Genomic DNA, 27,195 nt, shown 5'->3' with positions numbered 1-27,195 from the left:
CGTTATCATGCCTGCTAAACCATTCTTTGGCTAGGTTTTCTATGTCATAGTCTTAAGAAAGGAAAACTAAAACTGGACTATTGTTTTTGGAATAGAGCATAAACATTAAATGTGCCATAACATTTGTCTATAAAAGACAGATAACGGAATCATTTTTCCTCTGTCTCCCTCTGCATTTCAGAAATGTAATCAAATGCTAAGTATCACTGACATGCAGCACTTTTAAAAAGGGACCAATTTTACTCCTGTGAATTGAAAAGAAACCTAATCATTTTTACCCTCAAAATTTAAATTTCCTCAAAGGAATAAAATAAAAATTAATTAAAAGAAATAGGTCCAAGAATATGATCACTAACTAGAGAAAACAATACAAAATAAAAAATAAAACCAATCACCAGTTACTCATTTTTCGTTATTCTTGCCAAATAAAAGTTACCAGAACATTGAAAAACACTGCATTCTTTTATTCCTCTGACTAAACTTTTCTGGCAAAAAATATACCTAAATGGTGACACACAACACTTTCCAATGGATTATGCTACTGTTTTTCAAAAATTATATTTATCTTTTTGCAAATCCCAAATATCCTCAAATAAATACAAAGGAATTATATCTATTTTCATAGTATATGATATATATTTATATGATTAATATCTTCATATTAAAATGCCAAATTATTTCAGATTAACAAAGTTTCTAATATCTGACATTATCCTTGTAAGGAAAGATGTTTGTTTTCCATCAAAAAGATTTTTAAATAATCAAAAGAGATATCTACAAACATAACTCATATCCCTTAAACAACTATCGATTTATGATTCATGAAATTATATAAACTTATTGAATATATTTAGATTTTCTAGCATTTCTCTAATTATTTTAACTACAAAGACCACTTTCCCATTTATAAATACCTTGTTTTTTTTAATTAAAATGGCTCCAACAGACACTTACTTGCCACTGTTTTGCTGTTTCCACAATGCTGTGAGTCTGCCTGAAATTCAGATACTGGAGTGAAGGTACCACTATTTAGATGGATATACACATGTGATTTCACCATGCATGTCATCTTTGGGAACCTTTTTGTAAGTATAAAATAAAGCCTATCCCAGCTAAATGCTTCCTTTAATAAATCAGTCTTCAAACTATCTAGGACCTGGGATAAGTTGAAAGGTTAGCCATGTATTATTAGAATTCATGAATTAGAAGTAGCACCACCACGCAGGCCAAGTAATCAAGAAAGAGTTGCCATAGTGGGCAGTCAAATTATGGAGATTTCAAAGTGCATGAACTGGAAATCCAAAAAGGGAAGACTTGTGAGGCAATGAGGACAGAGTGACTAATATATTAAACCCTAGGATCTGCCTTGAATATGGAAGTAAAATCCAAAGGTGCTAGATAGATTGGAAGAAAATAAGATGGTTAAGAGATACTAAAAAGCATGAGCTGTAGATATATTGAGATGGAAAGAAAAAGTGAGCTGAAACTAGGCAGTGGAAATTCGACTTCAGGGTTTCAGAAGTTCAATATTTACATGGGCTGACAAAGTTCCAAGATACAACTAAGGGAGTGGATTGCTGAAGTAAAGTGGAACTGAGGCATCTCAGAGAAATTAAATTATTTGCTAAAGATTACACTGACATAAGTGGCTGAGCAAAGCCTAGAATCCAGATATGCTGCTACATCACTCAGCTCTTGTTTACACTAACCTGAACAGTATTAACACCTTGTTCTACATATGTAGATCACCCCAAAAATCTGTATTCCCAAAGTAGCCTGCAATTTCCACCCAACATGCTTCTCTATTGTGCCCCCATCACATGTGGTATTGTGTTATGGTTACACTAATTTCATTCTAAGGAAAACATTTTAGAGTCATAATAATAATAATGTCCAAAGTCACATTTTATTTTATTTTTTGGGGGAAAGGAGAAAACGTGATTATTCATTCCTATAATCCATGGTGGCATAAATAATATACCATAGCCCTTTGAGTATACCCGTACACTCAATTTTAAATCTTTTTGACTACTAATTTAAAGATAAATCACTCACGTACTCTAATATATTTCAAAAATAGATAATAAGTAATGTCTATTTTTAAAGCTACATAATTGCAAATTGAGAATGAACTTTTTTCCAAGTAAAGGAACTTACTAAGCCTATTATCCTATATCCAGAAAAATTCCAATGAAACTACATCAGAAAACCTGGATCCACGATGTTTTTCCCTTTAACAATTGAATGTCTTTAGGAAAAGTCACTTAGAATGTGAGGACAGTGGTTTCCTCACTTATAATATGAAAATAATACCTACATTTACTAGTGTTGTTAGGAGGATCAAATGACATATTATGTAGGAAAAATGCTTTGTCAAATATAAAATGCACTGTGGAATTTTAAACTGATAGTATTCTTTCATAAATAAAGGTAGGCTAATGGTTATTTAAAACTTCATGTCCACAGTTACTACATCTAAAAAAAATGATTGTTTCAACAATATTGACAAACTACCATGACTTGCACTAAATGTTTTATGATAGTGTCTTACCCACCTCCTGAATTGAGGTAGCGTTTCCCGATGTGCACAATGGGATACCTGTCTGCTAGTCTTTTATCTGGCCACAGAATTCCATCTGCTGCAAAGACTACTTTATGGTTAGTCTTTTGGAACTTTTTAAGAACCTCTTCTGGACCACCAGCAAATAAGACACCAAAGCTGTTCAATGAAGGAATAAACAAAATTTAAAATAAACACATCAGAATTCAGGCATATAAACCAAATAAAAGTTCTCTAATGAAAGTTAGAATTTTTAGAATTTAAAACACAACACAGGATTAATAACAATTCTTTACAGAGTATACAATACAATTTTCTCTCAACTTGAATTATAGAGATACTATTATTGGTATTTACACTAAACTGACAATGTATAAATATAAGACAGCTGTTTAGTACTAGTCTCAACATTTTTTCAATAATCACTTATTCCCTAAAATCAAAATTCTAAAACAGTGTTGAAATATTAAATAGTTATTTTCTGTTTAACCTAATAATATAGACACAGTCACTGAAAGAAGTTGCATTTGAAACTGCCCAACATTTCAAGTTAATCTGAACTTATCAATTACAATTTCTGAAGAATTCATTATCTTTGACAAAATGTGTTCAACTGGTAATATCAATTATACATTTAATATTTGATTCACTATTCTGCCTGAGATCCTAAAATAAATGCATTTAGACAGCACATCTTTTTAAAGCTCAATGAATTTGAAACAAAATTATACAAAAATTGATATTATCAAATTTAATGACTGCAGTTTCATTGATTTGTTGTTTTTTTTTTTTTTTGGAGACTTTATTCCTCATTGTGCATTCAAAGAATCACAAGGACTTAACAAAACATCAAGTGTAAAAGCCATTACCTAAAAGATTTCCACTATGTAATAAGTTCTCCACTCATTACAACAAGAAATTCTTTTGCATCTTGAGGTACATCAGTATATCTCAAGGTAAAAGGTTTCCAAAGATGATAATTTAATAACATTCCAGGTAAAACGAAGGAAGAGCAAACTAATGCTCTTGAAGTCAGTGCCAGATCTTTCTAATAGCTAATACTCTGGGTGCATTGCTGTGATATCTGATGTGGGGAGCCAGGAAGCTGTTCCACATGTCTTTCCCTGCCAGACTCTCTTCAAAGGACCCGTTAATATGCTAAGACAGTAGTAATGCATCAGGCAAGATTTAATAACTTTCTATACATGAATTATTTTATCAAAATAGAATACACTATTTCTCATCTCTATAATAGTACAGAGCCAACACAATTCTTTCAAAAATTACTGTCACAAGAATAGATTAAATTCATGCTCACCATTAGCACCTGTGGCAGAGATGCTAGCTGGCCCCCATATACATTCCCATGCTTTTATTTTAATAATGGAATCCCTCCAATTTTAGCTTGACACTTGACCATCCTGCTAGAGACTAATTTTTCCAGCCTACTCTGAAATTAGATGTCACCCCATAACTAAATCTGTCCAATAGAATGAATGTGAGTGGAACTGATGCAGGTTCTATGCTTTAAAAAAGGAAGTTGCCAGCCCTCTGCTTCCTCTCTCCTCTTTCTTTCCCCTTCAGAGTAGCCAGACTTCACAAGCTAAAAATAGTTAACATACAAACCCTCACCATTTAGTCCAATTATGAAGGGGAAGGGAGGAAGGGAGGAAGGGAAAAAGGAAGGAAGGAAGATAGGGAGAGAGGAAGGGAAGAAGGAGTAAGGGAGAGACAAGGGGAAGGGGAGAGAAAGGGAGAGGAAGAATTTAGTAATTATTCTTAACTTATTTATTTAAGTTATAGTAAAAGTAAGCTTGGGAACAAGAGACAATTTCTTTTCATTTTAAATTGTTCTATAGGATTTACATTTGATTTATTTTAGCTATGAAATAAATACATTTATTTTTACATTTAGTTATAAAATAAATATTAATGTTCTTATATTAAATGTATTAAATGTATTCTATTAAATGTATTATAGTTATAAGTTAAATGTATTAATAATACATTTAGTTATAAAATATATTTATTTATTTTAGTTACAAAAAATAACTTAACTTGAAAATAAAAACATATCTATATACACTGGTAAATAGGTTTCGTCTTCCAAGAGTAAAAGAAAAGAAACCATTAGTACTATTAATATTACTATCATAACAGTAGTTTGCCACAGAACATGCTTTGATGTAAGAAGCCAGGATTTTATTCTCGGTTCTGCCACTGCTATCACAGAAGCCTCAGACAAGTTATTTATCTTCCTTGTGCTTTATTTAGTTCCTTTTTCTGTAAAATGGGGCTGGGGATGGGGGTGGGGTAGAGAAGTACGTATTTCTTCCAGTCATTGTAAAAAATTTAAAAAGCAAGAACAAAACCTGACACATTGTAAGCACTCAACGAAATTAACAAAAAAAATAATATTATTACTATAGGAGAGGGACTGGAAGAAGGACAGAGAGAGAGACAGGAGAAAAACTCATCTTGAAATTTTTACCAATATGCAATTTTATTTTTAGCCAGATATAGATTGCTTAAATAAATTTTAATTCAGAAAATCTATTCTGACTGAAGCCTCAAACCAACTTCTTCTTGCTGAATGCATCTGACTTCACAAAACAAAATTTACAAAATATATCCAGTTTCAGTTTTTCTCTAAATAAGCACAACTGATATCCTCAGTACAACTGCTGAGGATATTACCTCCTGAGATAATTCTATCTTTTCTAACAAGGGTATTTTCCATAATACCACTAGCTGTTAAACTAATTTTGAATTATTTTTCTCAATACTAAAGATTAGGAAATAGGACCAATTTTATGGGTAATTAGGTCATGAGAAGTGAGGGAAAAAAACAAACCCTCTGAGGCAGGGACTGCTACTTGAGTTGCAGAGGAATCCCAACACTTAGTGAGGAAATGGTGCAAAAAATATAGTATATTATTTCAGAGAATCATACAATTGGAGACTTGGGCTGCACTAAATCAAAAATTTTGCAGGTAGCATCAAATATTCAAAAGGTAGAAATGTACCTTTGTGATGTGAGAGTCTGCCTTTGAAGCCCAGTGAAGGATACAGTATATACAAGGTATATCTCAAACTATTAACAAAAGTCTATTACTTGAAAGGGAGGAGTGGTGGCAATTTTTATTTTTATTCTTTGTACCTAACAAGCAGGAATTAATCAGAAAGCAATTATTTGAAGTAAAAGGGGAGGCACAAAATGCCTTCCCATAATTCAAACAAGACTTTGAATTTGAATAAAAATTTAAGGTTGCAGAAACTTTCCCCACCTCACTGTTAGCTCTGTGTTTAAGTACTCTAGACAAGTTATCTGAACAGATTTAAAATTTTTCAAAGGGCAAGACAGTTTTTCTACTTAAAATTATTTTGGCCATAAAATCAAATGGTCAAATTAAAAAAAAATACACAAGGGTCATAAAAATACTTCTCATGGGAATTAGGTATGCTTAAATATGAAAAATAAAATAAAACTTTCCACATTTAACTGTGGTGACTATTCCTGGGCCCTGAAAAAACTATAAGGTTCCACCTCATTGAGTTCTCTACCATATTGACCAAAACATGTCAGAGTTCTATCTCCAACAGGTCACTGAAACTTTTACAGTGTCTGCCCTTCTGTATTTCCTGTTTCTGTGGCACCATCAAACACATAGTCACCCAGCTTCAAAATCTTTAATTCAGCCTTGACTCTTCCCTCTCTATGCATGGCCTCTCTCATCAAATATTTTGCCAAATCCTATTGATTCTACCTACTTAATGAGTTTAGCGGTCAAGTCCTCTGCCCTCCTGCTCAAAGGCTCTCGCCAAGATTAATTCTATAATCCTACAGGCCTCCACCTTACCTATATCCTCCCCACTTCTAATTAGGAACTCCTCTAAGAAACTCAGAAAAATGTCTGTGAAACTGTCCTGAAAATGGCTCTGTGCCAGTCCCCAGACTGAATCAGTGGTTCTCAACTAGGGCCAATAACAAGGGTTGGCAAATATTTAAGCCATCTGGTCCTTTACAGAAAATATTTTGGGCTTTGAGGTCACATGGTTTCTGTTGCAAAGGCTCACTTCTACTGCAAAAGGAGCCAAAGGCCTATGCAAGTACACAAATGAGTATAGCTGGGTACCAGCAAAACTATTTACAAAACAGGCAGTGGGCCAGACCTACAGAATAAAGTCTAAATGAATCAGCCTTATGTTACTAACCTTCCATTAAATAAGTGGTACTAAAGCCAAACTGAAATACTTGGCTGTGTCGTCTCTCATGATAGCTCTCAGAATGTCTTTTCTCGACTCTGAGCAAACCCATTCACCTTCAAGTCCCATATCAAATGCTACCTCCTCTACAAATCTCTCCTTGGTCACCCCAAGCAGAAAAGATCACTCCTTTCCTCTTAACTTCCACAGCTCTATTCCTCCTGCTTTCATAGAATGTTTTATTTTCTGCTCTTCATGTTTGGTGTGTCTATCTCATACTAGACTGTACATTTCTTCCTCATATGCCAGATCCACATTTTTATTATTTTTTATCAGTATATTCCCACAGCCTTGTATTTTGAAGACGGTAAATATCTGTTGAACAAATGAGTAAATAAATGAATGGAGGAATAATCTCTAGTCTCAACAGAAGCAAAAGCTAGTGAGTAGCCAGAAAAGAAATCGGCAGGAGTGTTCCCTAATCTTGTTTTTTTTTTCCCCTCTGCTATCTAATCCTTTAAACCAGCAATGATAGCCATCCAAAACAGGCTACTGCCTAAATGCTGAACTAAAGTCTAATGAAACTCACATACAGAAGTAGCAACACACCTGATAATTCAGTCTTTCATCACTTCTTCATTTCAAATGCATGTTTATATTTCCAGAAATAATTTAGACCACAAACCAATACTATGGAGCTCCCTCTCAAAAAAATAAATAAAAGTTGAAAATGTCCACCCATTGAATTTGCAGAATATATTATAATAAACTCACGGTAGAAAATTAGTGAATGTATTTTAGGAATTTTGACAGCAGGGAAAGGAGTTTGTCTAAAGTGGAGGCTATTTTAAAAGCTAAGTATTACAGGGGGATTTTCCTCCAAAGGTATATCATTTCATTTGTTGAATATAAAATCCTTACTGAGACTAGGTAGAGATGGGAGTTGATGTAGACACTACCGGCTAGAGGGTCATTTTCTCTACACTGTTTTTTGAGAGCATCCTAGTGCTAAAACACCACAGGCAGCAGCCATGGAGAGAAGGGTGGCAGATTGCTGAAGCTGCCGGCTATTTGTGGGGCCATGAGTCATGATGGTAGTTGTAAAATGCAACAGTTAAGTAAATGAAAACTTCCATCTAGCTTTAAAAAGACAGTTAAGTTTATCTCTGCAACATTAGAACTTTCAAATCTGACACTCAATGTAGTATACAATTAAGTGTTTATCAAATCAATGATGGAATAAAGAAACCTTTTTGTTAATTCCCAGCACTTATTATTATGTACCTATAATATGCCAGATACAACATATACAAAGCTGTTGATAGAAAAATGTATCACGAGTGCAGGATTTCTGTTCTAGTCAGCACCCCCATGGCCAAGGCAGCTAACACCATGTTAGCTATAATAGATATTTAATGTTTGTTTACTGAAAAGAGCAAAATTCAAGGACTAGAAGATATGGTTTGGGAATGAATGAATGCATACATACACACATACACACATACAATAGTCAGAAATTCCAAATTCATCCAACCCAAGAGTACCCACAGACAATCAATCTAGAGAGGTATGAATATCTAATAATTCTTTTATATGTCATCTCTCACTCTTTACCATTCCAAATACCCATTAATGTGTTCAGTAAATATTAACAAGACACACATTTTTTTAAAAAAAACTTATTTTCTACTTAATTCCAAAACATATTTCATACCATTTTAGATGAGCCAGAAGGCAGTGCAATACATTTGATTGTTTAATTTACATGACAGCTAATAATTTCAAACCTTCCTTTTAAAAAAGAAACAGTATAAACACTAGGAACTATGATGTGCTTTGACTTTCCTTCATACTAATATAATGAAATGCTGTCCATAGCTAATGACTAGGTTCTTCGTGTGTGCATGTTTAAACTGTCATCACTGCCAGGAAGGAAATGTCCATTAAATAAATCTGCATTTTTTAGTTAAAGTTATAAAGATAGTACTTAGAAAGCTTTGCTTTCAGAAAATTTTACTCTGTCTACAATATAAGCTATATATAGCTATATAAAAAAAAGCAAGCATGCTGGGTATGGAATTAGGAGAGGTATAAAACGTTTATTTCATGGAATACATGCAAATTAAGATCTGGTCATCTTTAGGATAACACAAATAAATTATACTTCTCACAACAATAACATAAATGATTAAAATAATCTTTTCACAATTAAGAAACAAAAACATAATGCAATAAAAGCATAACCTTTCACTATTTTCTTTAAGGTAAATTATTTTAGAGAGATTATCAAAACCTTCAAGATGTCTTGAAGTTATACATTTTCTTCCAAATTATGTCTGTTCAGTTTGTCTACAGAGTTAATATCCTATAAATGAGAATGTCTTGAGGGACTTCTTTCTCTGTAGTGTCAAGCTCAGTGCCTGGATCACAGTTTGTGCTAAACACACATAAACTGAATGCTGAGTGAAAAACCATACTCGCTGATCTCATTGTTTCAGCAAAATAATATTTAATGAGAACCCAAAAGAAAAAATATATTGGTGATGTACAAGAGATCAGATGCAGCAGCACCAGGACACCACATTTATGGGTTTTTTAGTGAAAATTCCATTTTTTAAATGATTTCATGCTTTTGTGATATAAAACTCCTGTAAGCTTTCCTGCCTTAAAAGTCATTTTGTATCTCCAAATGATAAAGAAAAATAATCTTTAAAAATATTTTCAAAGCATCCATCATGTTTTCCCCTCATCCAAGCCTGTTTCACCATCTTGTAATGCAATTTACTGTTACCCAATATTTACGAGAACCTACTGTCATCATGTGCTGACAATATGTAAACACACAGCCCCCAGCTTCACTGTACAAACAACCACAATTCAGCATGATAACTGAATAGATATTAGCTATATACATTCAAAATGATAAGGAATATAGGGAAACAGCAGCAATTTGTGTGACTAACAATATCCTTCCATTTTCAACCAGAGTTTATTTATCCTGGACCAAGCTCTCAGACTAGAGCAACCTAGAAAACTTCTGAAATAATTGCTTACCCTTATATTTATTTTAATTATACATCAACCTTTGTAGTGTAACACTGACTAGCACTCTATTTTTTAAGTTTAGTCTTCCCTACTATTATCTTTAGTTGTCAATAGTGAATGCATTTCAAATTCCTTTATCTTACCTCAAGATCAGAGAGTTAATTATCTTTAAACAAATACTTTAATGAACTGGGGAGTTTAATACCAAAATCCCTGAGAAGATATTTTAATAAAGGAAATATTCCTTTTGGCAAAGCCAATAACTACTACCTAATATGCCTTTCAAATATTTCAAATACTGGGCATCTTTAAAATAAAATGTACTTGCACTGCTATGACTAGTGTTAAAAATGGTATCATCCAATGAAAATATAAATTTCTTCCCTGTTCAAAGTCAAACTCTGATAGTTGCACCAACTGTGTTTCTTCTGAAGAATTTTTTTCTTAAGTCTAGAGGAAAAAAGGATATAACAATCCAAAATTTTACTGGATGTCCCAGTAAATTACTGGATTACCCAGTCATTTGGATAAATTATTCCACCATATGCTTATTTTATGGCCTGGGATTCCACTGGTTTATATTTTACTGTTCCTAGCACAGCACAAGTTGCATGGCACCATTTAGTGTGCACCTAATTTTACTCACAAGAACACAAACAAATTTTATGTTTTGCTAAAAACAAACACAAAATTTTTAAAAATGGTCATCATATAGTAACTAGGTCTGATTGTTGTCTTCAATGCCACTAGAGTAAAAGGAGTAAAAGAAATACATGCTTTTTAAAGTAATTCTAAAAGTAACCCAAAGTACCTTTCAGTAACACTCCAAAAGCTCACTCATCTTGAATGAAATCATTTCTCTCCATAAGAGAGTCTGCAGCTACCAAGTTCCAATATTCATCCCCCAAACTTTTATTAGTCTATTTCAAATGAGCCCATGTTCTTCCATGTTACTAAAAGTTACCAAATTCATTATATTTATTGGTAGTTGTTCTAATGAAATGGAGATTGTCAAACTTTACTAACCATATTAATAGAAGTGAACACACACACACACATACACTATAGTATGAAATAACTTGAAAAAACACTTTGAGGTGCCTATTCATATGGAGAGCTTCAGTTTTTGTTTTGTTTTAAGAAGAACCCAAAACTTTGCCAAATATTGATTTTTATCTAAATTAAATAGGATATATCATACCGTATGTAGCATACTTATAAATATCTAGTCTTTAATAGGTTTTACTCTAAATATTCATCCAAAAGTGAGTTCAGAATACATCATTTTATGGAAGCAATGCTATAAAATTGTTTCCACATCAATTCACCAAAGCCTACATAAATGAGCATGAGTGATCCATTTTAGGGTAATGGAAATGTTCTAAAATTGGATATTGGTGATGGTTTCACAACTCTGTAAATTCATAAAAATCATAGAATTGTGCACCTAAAACAAGTGTATTTCACATGTGTAAACTGCTCCTCAATAAAGCTGTTGTTTTTTTTTTTAAAAAGTCCTATCTAAATCATTAGGCACATAAATCTCTCATTTTCTCCATAAAATTAATTATTACAGTTGAATTATCCTTAAATATCACATAAGCGATAGGAATTAGTTTGATTTGTTAAGACTCATCTATTCCGAATTCTGGTCCTTCACCCAAGGAAAGCTGTGGTGCGTTGAGATATGTCCCCCAGAAAAAAACATGTTGTTAATTCACATTCCTGTGGATGTGAACCCATTGAAAACAGGACCTAAAGTGTGACTCAACTGAATGAGGGTGGGTCTTAAACTGGATTACTGGAAGCCTTATCAAGAGGATCCAAAGGTCACAGCAGGGAGAAAAGAAAGGGCATTGCCATGAGACAGGAGGAGAAGATAAAACCCAAGAAACCCCAAGGATTACAGCAGGCCAGCTCCAGAGTGCTACAGACCCTGGGAGGAAGCAAGCCTTTTAGTCTCCAAAATCATGAGACAATAAATTCCTGCTGTTAAACCAACCCATTGTGTGGTATCTATGACACAGAAGCCCTGGGAAACCAAGACATAAACTTAATTAGATTGGCCATTTTTTTACAGAATGGGCATTCTGACTATTACAAATAATTTACAAACATCCTAATTCATTTCTCCCATACCCCAGACTATCCACAGATTTCAACTGTATTGATGACTCTGCACACAAAACTTTTTAAACAGGATACTGTTTGGAAAAAATAACAGAAGAGAGAAAAAATTTTCTAAAGTGGCACCAATTGCCTCTTTACCCTCTTGATTAATTTCTCAACATCCCTAGGACCTGCCAGGGGATAGATATGGTAGATGAAGTCATAGACAATGTTAATGGCTCTTATTGGAAAATGATTTGGCTGAAATGTCCTCCATATTTCCATTAGCTGTCCCCACAAAGGAAGCTGTCAGAAAGTTTGTCTCTAGTTCACTGATGTATCTATCACAAACACTAATAGTACCTGGAACATACTGAGCTTCCCATTAAAGTAAATTATATTGTTGTCTTTTTTGTCAAGCTGGGTCTTAAAGTATCATCTAAATAAAGAAATCCACATGCAAGAAGACTTCAGATATTTCACAGTTCCCTTTCTCATTAGAAATAAGTCTTTCCCTTATTAGAACCTTTTTCCCAAGGCTAAACCCTAGATCTTGGCTTGGGAGTGATGGAGATGAGAGTTTGGGAGGGTAAGCGTAAAGGGAAAGGAGTTCTTCCTAAAACTCAAAAGAGGCTTGGGACATCCAAAATCATTACAAACATGTATGTGGTAACATTTACAAGGAGAATTTGCCTTAAAGTCAAAATACAAATGCACATGTGGCAGATTCATGCTGACCAATGTAGCTGATATACACAGTAATTTTAAACCAAAACATACTCAATGTCTAATTGAAACTGCTAATATGAACTCCTACTCTTTTTCCAAGGGTAAAAAGTATAATAATATAGTCTGTAGAAAAATTTCCAGTACACAGGATAACACTTGTTATATACCACATTGCATATTCCAAGAACAGGTAATCACAAGCAGAACTTTACTTTTTGTCTAGAAGACATAAGGGGAATTCTATAGATCTAAGTATTGTGGACTCTCAAAACTTTTAAGTTTGATTCCACTGGAACTTCATTCTATTTTCATTTCAAAATTTGTGTCTTTCTTAATTACACATTTACACTAAAAACAATATTTTTACTTTTCATCAGCAATAATTTGTCTTTGGATTTTCAAACAGAGAGAGATAGATAAAGAGACTTTTCTAAGTTAGAAAGGAAAATGCAAGAGAACTTAGGATGAGCAAATAATGACCCCCGGCAAAAAAAAATAAAAAGAAAAAAAAAAAGATTGGGAGAATGGAAGACAGGAAAACCACTAACAATTCATGATTACTTGACATTATAAAAAAATGTAAGAAGGAAGAGATGAGGAAATGCAGTGGATACTTCAAATTAAGTAGGACAGTGAAGCAGCATGCAGAAAGTTACACCTTGAAAAGGTTCTTCTGTTCAAACATAGGCTTTCTTGTGTCTCACTTGTTATCTAAAACCTTATATGATCTGTTTCCTCCTACTTGACCAATCAACATCAATTTGAATTACCAAATATGCCATCATCAATAGAAAATATCTACATCATCATATACCAGCCCTAATTCAAGATTAAAAAATCAGTTTCAAAAAGTATTAGCTCATGCCACATTTTCTCATTAACATTTATAGTAACTCAACTTCTATCATATTACATAACTATGCTGGACCATGGTTTCATGAGTAAAATCTACTTTCCAAAACACTGATTCTTTGGCAATACAATAATTTAATACATTATCCAAAAATACAAATGTCAACTTTTTAAAAAACAATTTAATACATACTCTTAAAAAGCTGTTGAAAGAAACAAATTCTTTTACCTTTCAGTAAACAACACTACCAGATCCTCTTGATTGGCATAATGTTCCATGATTTCTTTCATTAATCTCACTTTTTGGCCCCCTCCGATGCTATTCATTCCATCACCACCTCTCCATTCCTCTCCTTGACCAATGACCTGTAAGTGAAATGAACATTTCATCTCTGAGCAAAACTTGAATTATATTACCATAAAAACCAGAAGTCATCAGCAACTTATATAGTATTGCACAGCAACCACTCTTTATATGTGTCACTAAATCATAATTCTAGAAAGAAAAAATCTGGTTGCCTAGGTCAGGTCATGAGTCTTCAAACTCTTTTATACTTTTACAACAATCTCAAATTCCTCTAAAACAAACCAGAAAAACAGGAAAAACAATAAAAACTTTTGACAAAGTAACAGAAAAGGTTTCATGCTCCTTCAGAGTCACGTTTGCAAGTCTCTGTAAACAAAGAAACACATTATAGCTGACAATCACATTACAGATAAAATGTCTTAAAGTAAGTGTGGTTGGGGGGGTGGAACACTGCCAAATCTCAGATACAATGAGCTGCAAAACATCCTCAAAGGAAGTACACACATATACAGACACACATACACGTTGCTCCTATTGTTTTATGGAATGTATTTATAACAAAGCATTAGCAAATATTAAGCTTTGCCTGAGTAGCAGAGTATAAATGTGATGAAAATATATCTTTAAAACAATTAAAGAAAAAAACTGCTATAAACTAATGGCAATTATGTAACCAAATTTTATCTTTTTGTGTGGATTTAGATGTTATGATGAAAATATATTTTAGATACATATTCCAGCATCTCCATGAATTGGAGGATATACTGTACCTTCACAGTATAATTGAAGTATTTGGCTGACTGCATAAAACGATGGAATCCATCATTCTCTTTTGTTGCTACAGTTATGACTAATAATTTATCTGCAAAGACAAAAGGAAATCACATAAAACTGTTTACAAAGACATTAAACGGTAGCACTTTACAACCCACTGTAATGATTAGAGATCTCATTAAACTGATGGGAACACTCTGGTTTGCTAAACCACATAAGACTAAACAAACAGCTATTTTTAAAAAATAGGCAATTTAAACTGCCAAATGATGAACAGGCAAATATTATTTTAATGGTAAGAAAGTGCATTCATGTTTAGGAAAAGCATGCCCTTCAAAAAAGTGCTCTCTTTTGATAAAAACTTCCATAAAATACACAAAATTTTTATTTGCAAAGATTGAGACTCTCCTAGACATTACCTAATCAGTAAGCTTTATTGTCACCTGTAAATCATCTCCGATTAATCACACACATCAGTGAGGCCCTGAAGCACATTACATTCATCAAAACACTAATGTGCAAAAAGAAAAGATCCAACCATGCCACTGAATATAATTCTTTAAAATAAACCATGATAAATTAGGAGCAAATACTTAGGAACAGAATCTTAATTTTTTTTTCTCCTATTCACGTATTTTTGTATATGAAAAGTCTTAAAATCTCTAACATTTGAATAACTTTCAGTGTTTTTTCAAAGAATAAAAGGAAACCAAATCAGCATTGTCTTTATAAATATGAAGATTTTGCTCCTCGTTTTACAACAGATTATTACTTCAATCCAAGCATCCCTCCTAGTAGGAAGAGGTTAAATTTAGGAGTTATTTCAAAATACTTATAGAAGCTATTAAGAAAAAGAAAAATGCTTATCAAAAAATGGCATATTGAAACAGGAATAGAAGAAAAAAGGTACATCAACAAATGCCAAGGAGCTGGGACATTTTTTCTAAATCTGTGGATGTGTGAAGGCATAGGAACTAAGAAACCCAAAGTAACATTTTTCAACATTCTAGGCACTAAGACATATCATTCAACGACCACTTGTCTGCTACCAATAAGAAAAAATTCAAAAGGTGTTAAACCCCAACCCCCACCCCCATCTATACACTATCACTGGAAATAGCATTAACGCATTATGGGAATCAGTTAAAAATAATTCATTTGAACAATGGTAATTCTCTATCAAGTTTTGAAAATAATTTTAAAAATAAAATACAAATACAAGTTATACTCATGAAAAAATTATAAATCCAGACATTAATGATCAGACAGAAAGGGAAATTTTCTCCTGAAGATAAATATCAACATTCTTCAAGAAATATTTTTCAAGAAAGCAGTATTTCTTACATAATTTTCATTATAAGTACTAATATTTGAGAAAGTCATTTCCATTAAAGTTGTGAAGCCCAAATAAATATATTTAAGAGTACTTTTTCAGTTAGCTATTTTAATTTTTAAAACAAGATTCCATTTATAAACTTTCAAGCAGGACTTAACTGAGTAAGAAAATCTGACATGTTACAATGAATAAAAATTTTGACACGGGGAATACCAGATTTTATTTTGTAAGAGTAAAGAGGCTATCTTTTCAAAATCTCTTCTCTGTGTGATAAAAGGACTTATTTAAAGATAACTTTCTCTTTCTACACTAATCATATGAATTAGCTATAAGCTTAGATTTTGACTGGACATGTATGAATACTTAACATTTCCAGTACAAAATTAGTGGTGAGGGTTTTGTCATCTCTAATAGGGAAATTATGTTGGCCAGACCATTGGGTAGACAGGAATGTTACACAATGAATGACTCAAAGGCAAAGCTTAAAAATGTGTAGTCTGACCGTATCTAACAATCCTATGGCAAAGAAGGATTCCTATTGCTTCCCAGTACTGTTGCCAATTATAAAAAGCCAAAACCAAATAAATAATTAACTTTTTTATGCTGACATGTTCTACTAATCAGTTTTACCTACCAATTCAAGTATTCGTCTTTCTCTGCATTTATGAAGTATTCCTGCCAAAAATTTAACCTGAATCTGATAAACATTACACTACAAGTTTACCAGAAATAAAGGAACAGAAATGTGATAAGTGAGAGGAAAGAGATGCAGCCAATAAAATCCAAAACATAAGAAATTTTACAGGACAAAAGGCCTATATACAAAAAATGACTGGGGGTAGAAAGGGATACTGTTTTAGTATATTAATTGAATTAAGAATCAATTTAAACAAAACTTTAGCTGGGCCCAGATTTCAAGAAACTAACTGCAAAATTACATTCATAACAAAATTAGGGAAATTTGAACACTGATTATATATTTGTTAATATTCAAAAATTATTTTTAACATGAAAATGGCATTGGATGTAATTTTTTTTAAAAAAAGCGTCATTTCAATTTAGAGGCACATACTGAAATATTTACCCATAAAATGATATAATGCCTATGATTTGTTTCAAATTTACTTGGAGTAGATGGGAGGAAATGATGGAAGAATATAAAGATTAAACCATACTGGCCATAGGCTGATGACTGTTGAAGCTGCATTATTCTTACAAACGTCTGAAAATTCCTATAATTAAAAAAAGAGATTTCAACTTTATGCAAAATCTCTATCTTCCAAATTGTAGAATGACAGAAAACAGTAGAGAGATTCAACAAACCAAAAGCTTGTTCTCTGAAATGATAAATACAATTCACTAACCTTTAGCTAAATTGAAAAAATATATATATATATAGAGAGAATACAAATAAAGATAATCAGAAATGAAAAGGGGACATTACTACCAACCCCACTGAAGTAAAAAGGACTATATGAGGATACTATGAACAACCGTATGCCAATAAATTAGGTAACATAGATGAAATGGACAAATTCTTAGAAACTCAAAAACTACCTACATTTACTTAAGAAAAAACAGAAGGAGGCGGAGCAAGATGGTGGACTGGTGAGCTGTATGTTTTAGTTACTCCTCCAGGAAAGTAGGTAGAAAGCCAGGAACTGCGGGGACTAGACACCAAAGAGCAATCTGACTTTGGGCATACTTCATACAACACTCATGAAAACGTCGAACTGCTGAGATCAGCGAAATCTCCCAATACAGAAAGCTTCAAAGACTTGCAATTCGGGCACGTCAAGTCAAGAGCAGAACCAAGAGAGCTCTGAGACAAAAGGCAATAATCCAGTGGCTGAGAAAATTCACTAAACACCACAACTTCCCAAGAAAAGGGGGGTGTCTGCTCACAGCCATCATCCTGGTGGACAGGAAACACTCCTGCCCATCGCCAGCCCCATAGCCCAGAGCTGCCCCAGACAACCCAGTGTGACGGAAGTGCTTCAAATAACAGGCACACACCACAAAACTGGGCGTGGACATTAGCCTTCCCTGCAACCTCAGCTGATTGTCCCAGAGTTGGAAGGTGGAGCAGTGTGAATTAACAAACCCCATTCAGCCATTATTTCAGCAGACTGGGAGCCTCCCTACACAGCCCAGCAGCCCAGAACTGTCCTGGTGGGACGGCACTCGCCTGTGACATAGCACAGTCATCCCTCAACAGAGGACCCGGGGTGCACAGCCTGGAAGAGGGGCCCACTTGCAAGTCTCAGGAGCCATACACCAATACCAAGGACTTGTGGGTCACTGGCAGAGACAAACTGTGGCAGGACTGAACTGAAGGATTAGACTATTGCAGCAGCTTTAAAACTCTAGGATCACCAGGGAGATTTGATTGTTAGGGCCACCCCCCCTCCCTGACTGCCCAGAAACATGCCCCATATACAGGGCAGGCAACACCAACTACACACGCAAGCTTGGTACACCAATTGGACCCCACAAGACTCACTCCCCCACTCACCAAAAAGGCTAAGCAGGGGAGAACTGGCTTGTGGACAACAGGTGGCTCGTGGACGCCACCTGCTGGTTAGTTAGAGAAAGTGTACTCCACGAAGCTGTAGATCTGACAAATTAGAGATAAGGACTTCAATTGGTCTACAAATCCTAAAAGAACCCTATCAAGTTCAGCAAATGCCATGAGGCCAAAAACAACAGAAAATTATAAAGCATATGAAAAAACCAGACGATATGGATAACCCAAGCCCAAGCACCCAAATCAAAAGATCAGAAGAGACACAGCACCTAGAGCAGCTACTCAAAGAACTAAAGATGAACAATGAGACCATAGTACGGGAGACAAAGGAAATCAAGAAGACCCTAGAAGAGCATAAAGAAGACATTGCAAGACTAAATAAAAAAACGGATGATCTTATGGAAATTAAAGAAACTGTTGACCAAATTAAAAAGATTCTGGACACTCATAGTACAAGACTAGAGGAAGTTGAACAACGAATCAGTGACCTGGAAGATGACAGAATGGAAAATGAAAGCATAAAAGAAAGAATGGGGAAAAAAATTGAAAAAATCGAAATGGACCTCAGGGATATGATAGATAATATGAAAAGTCCGAATATAAGATTCATTGGTGTCTCAGAAGGGGAAGAAAAGGGTAAAGGTCTAGGAAGAGTATTCAAAGAAATTGTTGGGGAAAACTTCCCAAATCTTCTAAACAACATAAATACACAAATCATAAATGCTCAGCGAACTCCAAATAGAATAAATCCAAATAAACCCACTCCGAGACATATACTGATCACACTGTCAAACACAGAAGAGAAGGAGCAAGTTCTGAAAGCAGCAAGAGAAAAGCAATTCACCACATACAAGGGAAACAGCATAAGACTAAGTAGTGACTACTCAGCAGCCACCATGGAGGCAAGAAGGCAGTGGCACGATATATTTAAAATTCTGAGTGAGAAAAATTTCCAGCCAAGAATACTTTATCCAGCAAAGCTCTCCTTCAAATTTGAGGGAGAGCATGAATTTTTCACAGACAAACAAATGCTGAGAGAATTTGCTAACAACACACCTGCCCTACTGGAGATACTAAAGGGAGCCCTACAGACAGAGAAACAAAGACAGGACAGAGAGACTTGGAGAAAGGTTCAGTACTAAAGAGATTCGGTATGGGTACAATAAAGGATATTAATAGACAGAGGGAAAAATATGACAAACATAAACCAAAGGATAAGATGGCTGATTCACGAAATGCCTTCACGGTTATAACGTTGAATGTAAATGGATTAAACTCCCCAATTAAAAGATATAGATTCGCAGAATGGATCAAAAAAAATGAACCATCAATATGTTGCATACAAGAGACTCATCTTAGACACAGGGACACAAAGAAACTGAAAGTGAAAGGATGGAAAAAAATATTTCATGCAAGCTACAGCCAAAAGAAAGCAGGTGTAGCAATATTAATCTCAGATAAAATAGACTTCAAATGCAGGGATGTTTTGAGAGACAAAGAAGGCCACTACATACTAATAAAAGGGGCAATTCAGCAAGAAGAAATAACAATCGTAAATGTCTATGCACCCAATCAAGGTGCCACAAAATACATGAGAGAAACACTGGCAAAACTAAAGGAAGCAATTGATGTTTCCACAATAATTGTGGGAGACTTCAACACATCACTCTCTCCTATAGATAGATCAACCAGACAGAAGACCAATAAGGAAATTGAAAACCTAAACAATCTGATAAATGAATGAGATTTAACAGACATATACAGGACATTACATCCCAAATCACCAGGATACACATACTTTTCTAGTGCTCACGGAACTTTCTCCAGAATAGATCATATGCTGGGACATAAAACAAGCCTCAATAAATTTAAAAAGATTGAAATTTTTCAAAGCACATTCTCTGACCACAATGGAATACAATTAGAAGTCAATAACCATCAGAGACTTAGAAAATTCACAAATACCTGGAGGTTAAACAACACACTCCTAAACAATCAGTGGGTTAAAGAAGAAATAGCAAGAGAAATTGCTAAATATATAGAGACGAATGAAAATGAGAACACAACATACCAAAACCTATGGGATGCAGCAAAAGCAGTGCTCAGGGGGAAATTTATAGCACTAAACGCATATATTAAAAAGGAAGAAAGAGCCAAAATCAAAGAACTAATGGATCAACAGAAGAAGCTAGAAAATGAACAGCAAACCAATCCTAAACCAAGTACAAGAAAAGAAATAACAAGGATTAAAGCAGAAATAAATGACATAGAGAACAAAAAAACAATAGAGAGGATAAATATCACCAAAAGCTGGTTCTTTGAGAAGATCAACAAGATTGACAAGCCCCTAGCTAGACTGACAAAAGCAAAAAGAGAGAAGACCCATATAAACAAAATAATGAATGAAAAAGGTGACATAACTGCAGATCCTGAAGAAATTAAAAAAATTATAAGAGGATATTATGAACAACTGTATGGCAACAAACTGGATAATGTAGAAGAAATGGACAATTTCCTGGAAACATATGAACAACCTAGACTGACCAGAGAAGAAATAGAAGACCTCAACCAACCCATCACAAGCAAAGAGATCCAGTCATCAAAAATCTTCCCACAAATAAATGCCCAGGGCCAGATGGCTTCACAGGGGAATTCTACCAAACTTTCCAGAAAGAACTGACACCAATCTTATTCAAACTCTTTCAAAACATTGAAGAAAATGGAACACTACCTAACTCATTTTATGAAGCTAACATCAATCTAATACCAAAACCAGGGAAAGATGCTACAAAAAAGGAAAACTACCGGCCAATCTCCCTAATGAATATAGATGCAAAAATCCTCAACAAAATACTTGCAAATCGAATCCAAAGACACATTAAAAAAATCATACACCATAACCAAGTGGGGTTCATTCCAGGCATGCAAGGATGGTTCAACATAAGAAAAACAATCAATGTGTTACAACACATTAAAAACTCGAAAGGGAAAAATCAATTGATCATCTCAATAGATGCTGAAAAAGCATTTGACAAAATCCAACATCCCTTTTTGATAAAAACACTTCAAAAGGTAGGAATTGAAGGAAACTTCCTCAACATGATAAAGAGCATATATGAAAAACCCACAGCCAGCATAGTACTCAATGGTGAGAGACTGAAAGCCTTCCCTCTAAGATCAGGAACAAGACAAGGATGCCCGCTGTCACCACTGTTATTCAACATTGTGCTGGAAGTGCTAGCCAGGGCAATCTGGCAAGACAAAGAAATAAAAGGCATCCAAATTGGAAAAGAAGAAGTAAAACTGTCATTGTTTGCAGACGATATGATCTTATATCTAGAAAACCCTGAGAAATCGACGATACAGCTACTAGAGTTAATAAACAAATTTAGCAAAGTAGCGGGATACAAGATTAATGCACATAAGTCAGTAATGTTTCTATATGCTAGAAATGAACAAACTGAAGCGACACTCAAGAAAAAGATACCATTTTCAATAGCAACTAAAAAAATCAAGTACCTAGGAATAAACTTAACAAAAGATGTAAAAGACCTATACAAAGAAAACTACATAACTCTACTAAAAGAAATAGAAGGGGACCTTAAAAGATGGAAAAATATTCCATGTTCATGGATAGGAAGGCTAAATGTCATTAAGATGTCAATTCTACCCAAACTCATCTACAGATTCAATGCAATCCCAATCAAAATTCCAACAACCTACTTTGCAGACTTGGAAAAGCTAGTTATCAAATTTATTTGGAAAGGGAAGATGCCTCAAATTGCTAAAGACACTCTAAAAAAGAAAAACGAAGTGGGAGGACTTACACTCCCTGACTTTGAAGCTTATTATAAAGCCACAGTTGCCAAAACAGCATGGTACTGGCACAAAGATAGACATATAGATCAATGGAATCGAATTGAGAATTCAGAGATAGACCCTCAGATCTATGGCCGACTGATCTTTGATAAGGCCCCCAAAGTCACTGAACTGAGTCATAATGGTCTTTTCAACAAATGGGACTGGGAGAGTTGGATATCCATATCCAAAAGAATGAAAGAGGACCCCTACCTCACCCCCTACACAAAAATTAACTCAAAATGGACCAAAGATCTCAATATAAAAGAAAGTACCATAAAACTCCTAGAAGATAATGTAGGAAAACATCTTCAAGACCTTGTATTAGGCGGCCACTTCCTAGACTTTACACCCAAAGCACAAGCAACAAAAGAGAAAATAGATAAATGGGAACTCCTCAAGCTTAGAAGTTTCTGCACCTCAAAGGAATTTCTCAAAAAGGTAAAGAGGCAGCCAACTCAATGGGAAAAAATTTTTGGAAACCATGTATCTGACAAAAGACTGATATCTTGCATATACAAAGAAATCCTACAACTCAATGACAATAGTACAGACAGCCCAATTATAAAATGGGCAAAAGATATGAAAAGACAGTTCTCTGAAGAGGAAATACAAATGGCCAAGAAACACATGAAAAAATGTTCAGCTTCACTAGCTATTAGAGAGATGCAAATTAAGACCACAATGAGATACCATCTAACACCGGTTAGAATGGCTGCCATTAAACAAACAGGAAACTATAAATGCTGGAGGGGATGTGGAGAAATTGGAACTCTTATTCATTGTTGGTGGGACTGTATAACGGTTCAGCCACTCTGGAAGTCAGTCTGGCAGTTCCTTAGAAAACTAGATATAGAGTTACCATTCGATCCAGCGATTGCACTTCTCGGTATATACCCGGAAGATCGGAAAGCAGTGACACGAACAGATATCTGCACGCCAATGTTCATAGCAGCATTATTCACAATTGCCAAGAGATGGAAACAACCCAAATGTCCTTCAACAGATGAGTGGATAAATAAAATGTGGTATATCCACACGATGGAATACTATGCGGCAGTAAGAAGGAACGATCTCGTGAAACATATGACAACATGGATGAACCTTGAAGACATAATGCTGAGCGAAATAAGCCAGGCACAAAAAGAGAAATATTATATGCTACCACTAATGTGAACTTTGAAAAATGTAAAACAAATGGTTTATAATGTTGAATGTAGGGGAACTAGCAGTAGAGAGCAATTAAGGAAGGGGGAACAATAATCCAAGAAGAACAGATAAGCTATTTAACGTTCTGGGGATGCCCAGGAATGACTATGGTCTGTTAATTTCTGATGGATATAGTAGGAACAAGTTCACAGAAATGTTGCTATATTAGGTAACTTTCTTGGGGTAAAGTAGGAACATGTTGGAAGTTAAGCAGTTATCTTAGGTTAGTTGTCTTTTTCTTACTCCCTTGTTATGGTCTCTTTGAAATGTTCTTTTATTGTATGTTTGTTTTCTTTTTAACTTTTTTTTTCATACAGTTGATTTAAAAAAGAAGGGAAAGTTAAAAAAAAAAAAAAAAGAAAAACAAGGGAAAAAAAAGATGTAGTGCCCCCTTGAGGAGCCTGTGGAGAATGCAGGGGTATTTGCCTACCCCACCTCCATGGTTGCTAACATGACCACAGACATAGGGGACTGGTGGTTTGATGGGTTGAGCCCTCTACCATAAGTTTTACCCTTGGGAAGACGGTTGCTGCAAAGGAGAGGCTAGGCCTCCCTATGGTTGTGCCTAAGAGCCTCCTCCTGAATGCCTCTTTGTTGCTCAGATGTGGCCCTCTCTCTCTGGCTAAGCCAACTTGAAAGGTGAAATCACTGCCCTCCCCCCTACGTGGGATCAGACACCCAGGGGAGTGAATCTCCCTGGCAACGTGGAATATGACTTCTGGGGAGGAATGCAGACCCGGCATCGTGGGACGGAGAACATCTTCTTGACCAAAAGGGGGATGTGAAAGGAAATGAAATAAGCTTCAGTGGCAGAGAGATTCCAAAAGGAGCCGAGAGGTCACTCTGGTGGGCACTCTTACGCACACTTTAGACAACCCTTTTTAGGTTCTAAAGAATTGGGGTAGCTGGTGGTGGATACCTGAAACTATCAAACTACAACCCAGAACCCATGAATCTCGAAGACAGTTGTATAAAAATGTAGCTTATGAGGGGTGACAATGGGATTGGGAAAGCCATAAGGACCACACTCCACTTTGTCTAGTTTATGGATGGATGAGTAGAAAAATAGGGGAAGGAAACAAACAGACAAAGGTACCCAGTGTTCTTTTTTACTTCAGTTGCTCTTTTTCACTCTAATTATTATTCTTGTTTTTTGTGTGTGTGTGCTAATGAAGGTGTCAGGGATTGATTTAGGTGATGAATGTACAAGTATGTAATGGTACTGTAAACAATCGAAAGTACGATTTGTTTTGTATGACTGCGTGGTATGTGAATATATCTCAATAAAATGATGATAAAAAAAAAAAAGAAGATCTCAATAAACCAATTACTACTAAATAAATTGAATCAGCAATCAAAAGCCTCCCAACAAAGAAAAGCCCAGGACCAAATGGCTTCACAGGGAATTCTACCAAACATTCCAAGCAGATTTAATTCAAATTCTGCTCAAATTCTCCAAAAAAACTGAAGGACAAAACACTCTCTATCTCATTCCACGAGGCCAACATCACTCTCATACCAAAGCCGGATGAAAATATGGTAAGAAAAAAAAACTACAGACCAATATGCCTTATGAATATAGATGCAAAAATTCTCAACAAAATATTAGCAAACCACATCCAACAGCATATTAAAAGAATTATACATCATGATCAAGTGGAATTTATCTCCAGTATGCAAGGCCAATTCAATGTAAGAAAATAAATTAATGTAATATATTCCATTAATGGAATGTAGGGGAAAAAAAACACATGATCATCTCAATTGATGAAGAAAAGGCATTTGACAAAATACAGCACCCTTGCTTGATAAAAACAGAGCACTACGGAATAGAAGGAAACTTCCCTAACATGATAAAGGGCGTATATGAAAAGCCCACAGCTAACATCTTACACAATGGTGAAAGAATGAAAGCTTTCCCTCTAAGATCAGGAACAAGACAAGTACGCCCACTGTTACCACTGTATTCAGCACTGTATTGGAAGTTCTTGCCAGAGCAATTTGGGAAGAAAAACAAATAAAAGGCATCCAAATTGGGAAGGAAGAAGTAAAACTCTCCCTATTTGCAGACATGATCATATATACAGAAAATCCTGAAAAACCCATGACAAAGCTCCTGGAGCTAATAAATGAATTCAACAAAGTGCTGGGACAGAACATCAACTTGCAAAAATGAGTAGTGTTTCTATACACTAATAATGAGCTATCTTAGAAGGAAATAAATAAAATAATGACATTCACAATAGCAACAAAAAAAGTCAAATATCTAGGAATAAATTTAATCAAGAATGTAAAGGATTTGCACACAGAAAACTTTAATACATTACCAAAAGAAATTAAAGAAGACCTAAAAAAATGGAAGGACCTTCCATGTTCATGGATTGGAAGACTAAATATTAAGATTCCAATACTACCCAAAGCAATCTATAAATTCAAAGCAATCCCTATCAAAACTCCAACAACATTCTTTGCGGAAATGCAAAAGCCAGTCATCAAATTTATTTGGAAGCATAAGGATCCCTAGATAGCTAAAGCCATCTTGAAAAAGAAGAATAAAATTGGAGGATTCACACTTCCCAATCTTAAAATATTACAAAATCACAGTAATGAAAACAGCATGGTACTGGCACAAAGACAAACATATAGACAAATATAATGGAATTCAGAGCTCAGAAATCAACATTCCCATTTATGACCAACTGACTTTTGACAAGAGGGCAAATACCACTCAGTTGAGGAAAAAAATAGTCTCTTCAAAAAATAGTGCTGGGAAAACTGTATCTCCCTTTGCAAAAAAAAAATTAAAAATAAAAAAAAATAAAGAGAACCTTACTTCTTACCTCACACCATATAAAAAAAAATCAACTCAAAATGAATTAAAGATCTTACTGTAAGAGCAGTAACTATCTAAGTCCTAGAAGAAAACACAAGGAAGCATCTTCAGGACCTTGTGTTAGGCAATGGTTTCTTAGGCTTTATATCCAAAGCACAAGACACAAAAGAAAAAAATAGATAAATGAGACCTCTTCAATATTGAAAACTTTTGTTCCTCAAAAGACTTTATCATAAAAGTAAAACAATAGCCTACACAACAGGAGAAAATATGTGGAAACCACATATCTGATAACAGATTAATATCCAGAATACACAAAGCAATCCTTCAACATAACAATAAAAAGAACCCAATTAAAAAATGGGCAAAAGACTTGAGCAGACATCTCTCCAAAGAAGATATACAAATGGCCAGAAAGCACATTAGAAGATGCTCATCATCATTAGACATCAGGGAAATGAAATCAAAACCACAAGATACCACTTTATGCCCATTAGAACGGCTAGTTTAAAAGAAAGGAAAATATCAAGTGTTGGAGAGGATGAGGAGAGGAACACTCATTCATTGCCGGTGGCAATGTAAAGTGTTGCAGCCATTTTGGAAGACAGTTTGGCGATTCCTCAGAAAGCTAAACATAGAACCACCATGTGACTCAGCAATCCCACCAGTAGATATATACCCCAAAGAACTGAAAGCAGGGACTCAAACAGATATTTGCACACCAATGTTCATAGTGGCATTATTCACCATTGCTGAAAGATGGAAGCAACCAAAGTGTCCCTCAACCTATGAAAAGATGAATAAAATGTGGTATATACATACAATGAAATATTATTCAGCTGTGAAAAGG

The 27,195-nt window shown here is 34.8% G+C and overlaps 1 protein-coding gene across 3 annotated transcripts in view; it reads right to left on the bottom strand.

Moving 5' to 3' along the window:
- Window positions 1–27,195, bottom strand: part of PLOD2 (procollagen-lysine,2-oxoglutarate 5-dioxygenase 2) — a 117,429-nt gene that overhangs the window by 40,823 nt on the left and 49,411 nt on the right. For 2 of the 3 annotated variants that reach the window (XM_037843164.1, XM_037843172.1), the window contains exons 2-4: window positions 14,579–14,670; window positions 13,731–13,867; window positions 2,556–2,719 (exon numbers count right to left, since the gene is read on the bottom strand). In XM_037843164.1, the coding sequence (XP_037699092.1) occupies window positions 2,556–2,719; window positions 13,731–13,867; window positions 14,579–14,670 (393 nt within the window). The remainder of the gene's footprint in view (window positions 1–2,555; window positions 2,720–13,730; window positions 13,868–14,578; window positions 14,671–27,195) is intronic. The other variant, XM_037843173.1, reaches the window with a different exon arrangement.

Source organism: Choloepus didactylus, chromosome 1 (assembly GCF_015220235.1).
Source record: "Choloepus didactylus isolate mChoDid1 chromosome 1, mChoDid1.pri, whole genome shotgun sequence".
Taxonomy (NCBI): Eukaryota; Metazoa; Chordata; class Mammalia; order Pilosa; family Megalonychidae; genus Choloepus; species Choloepus didactylus.
This window is presented reverse-complemented; position numbering and strand designations above follow the sequence as displayed.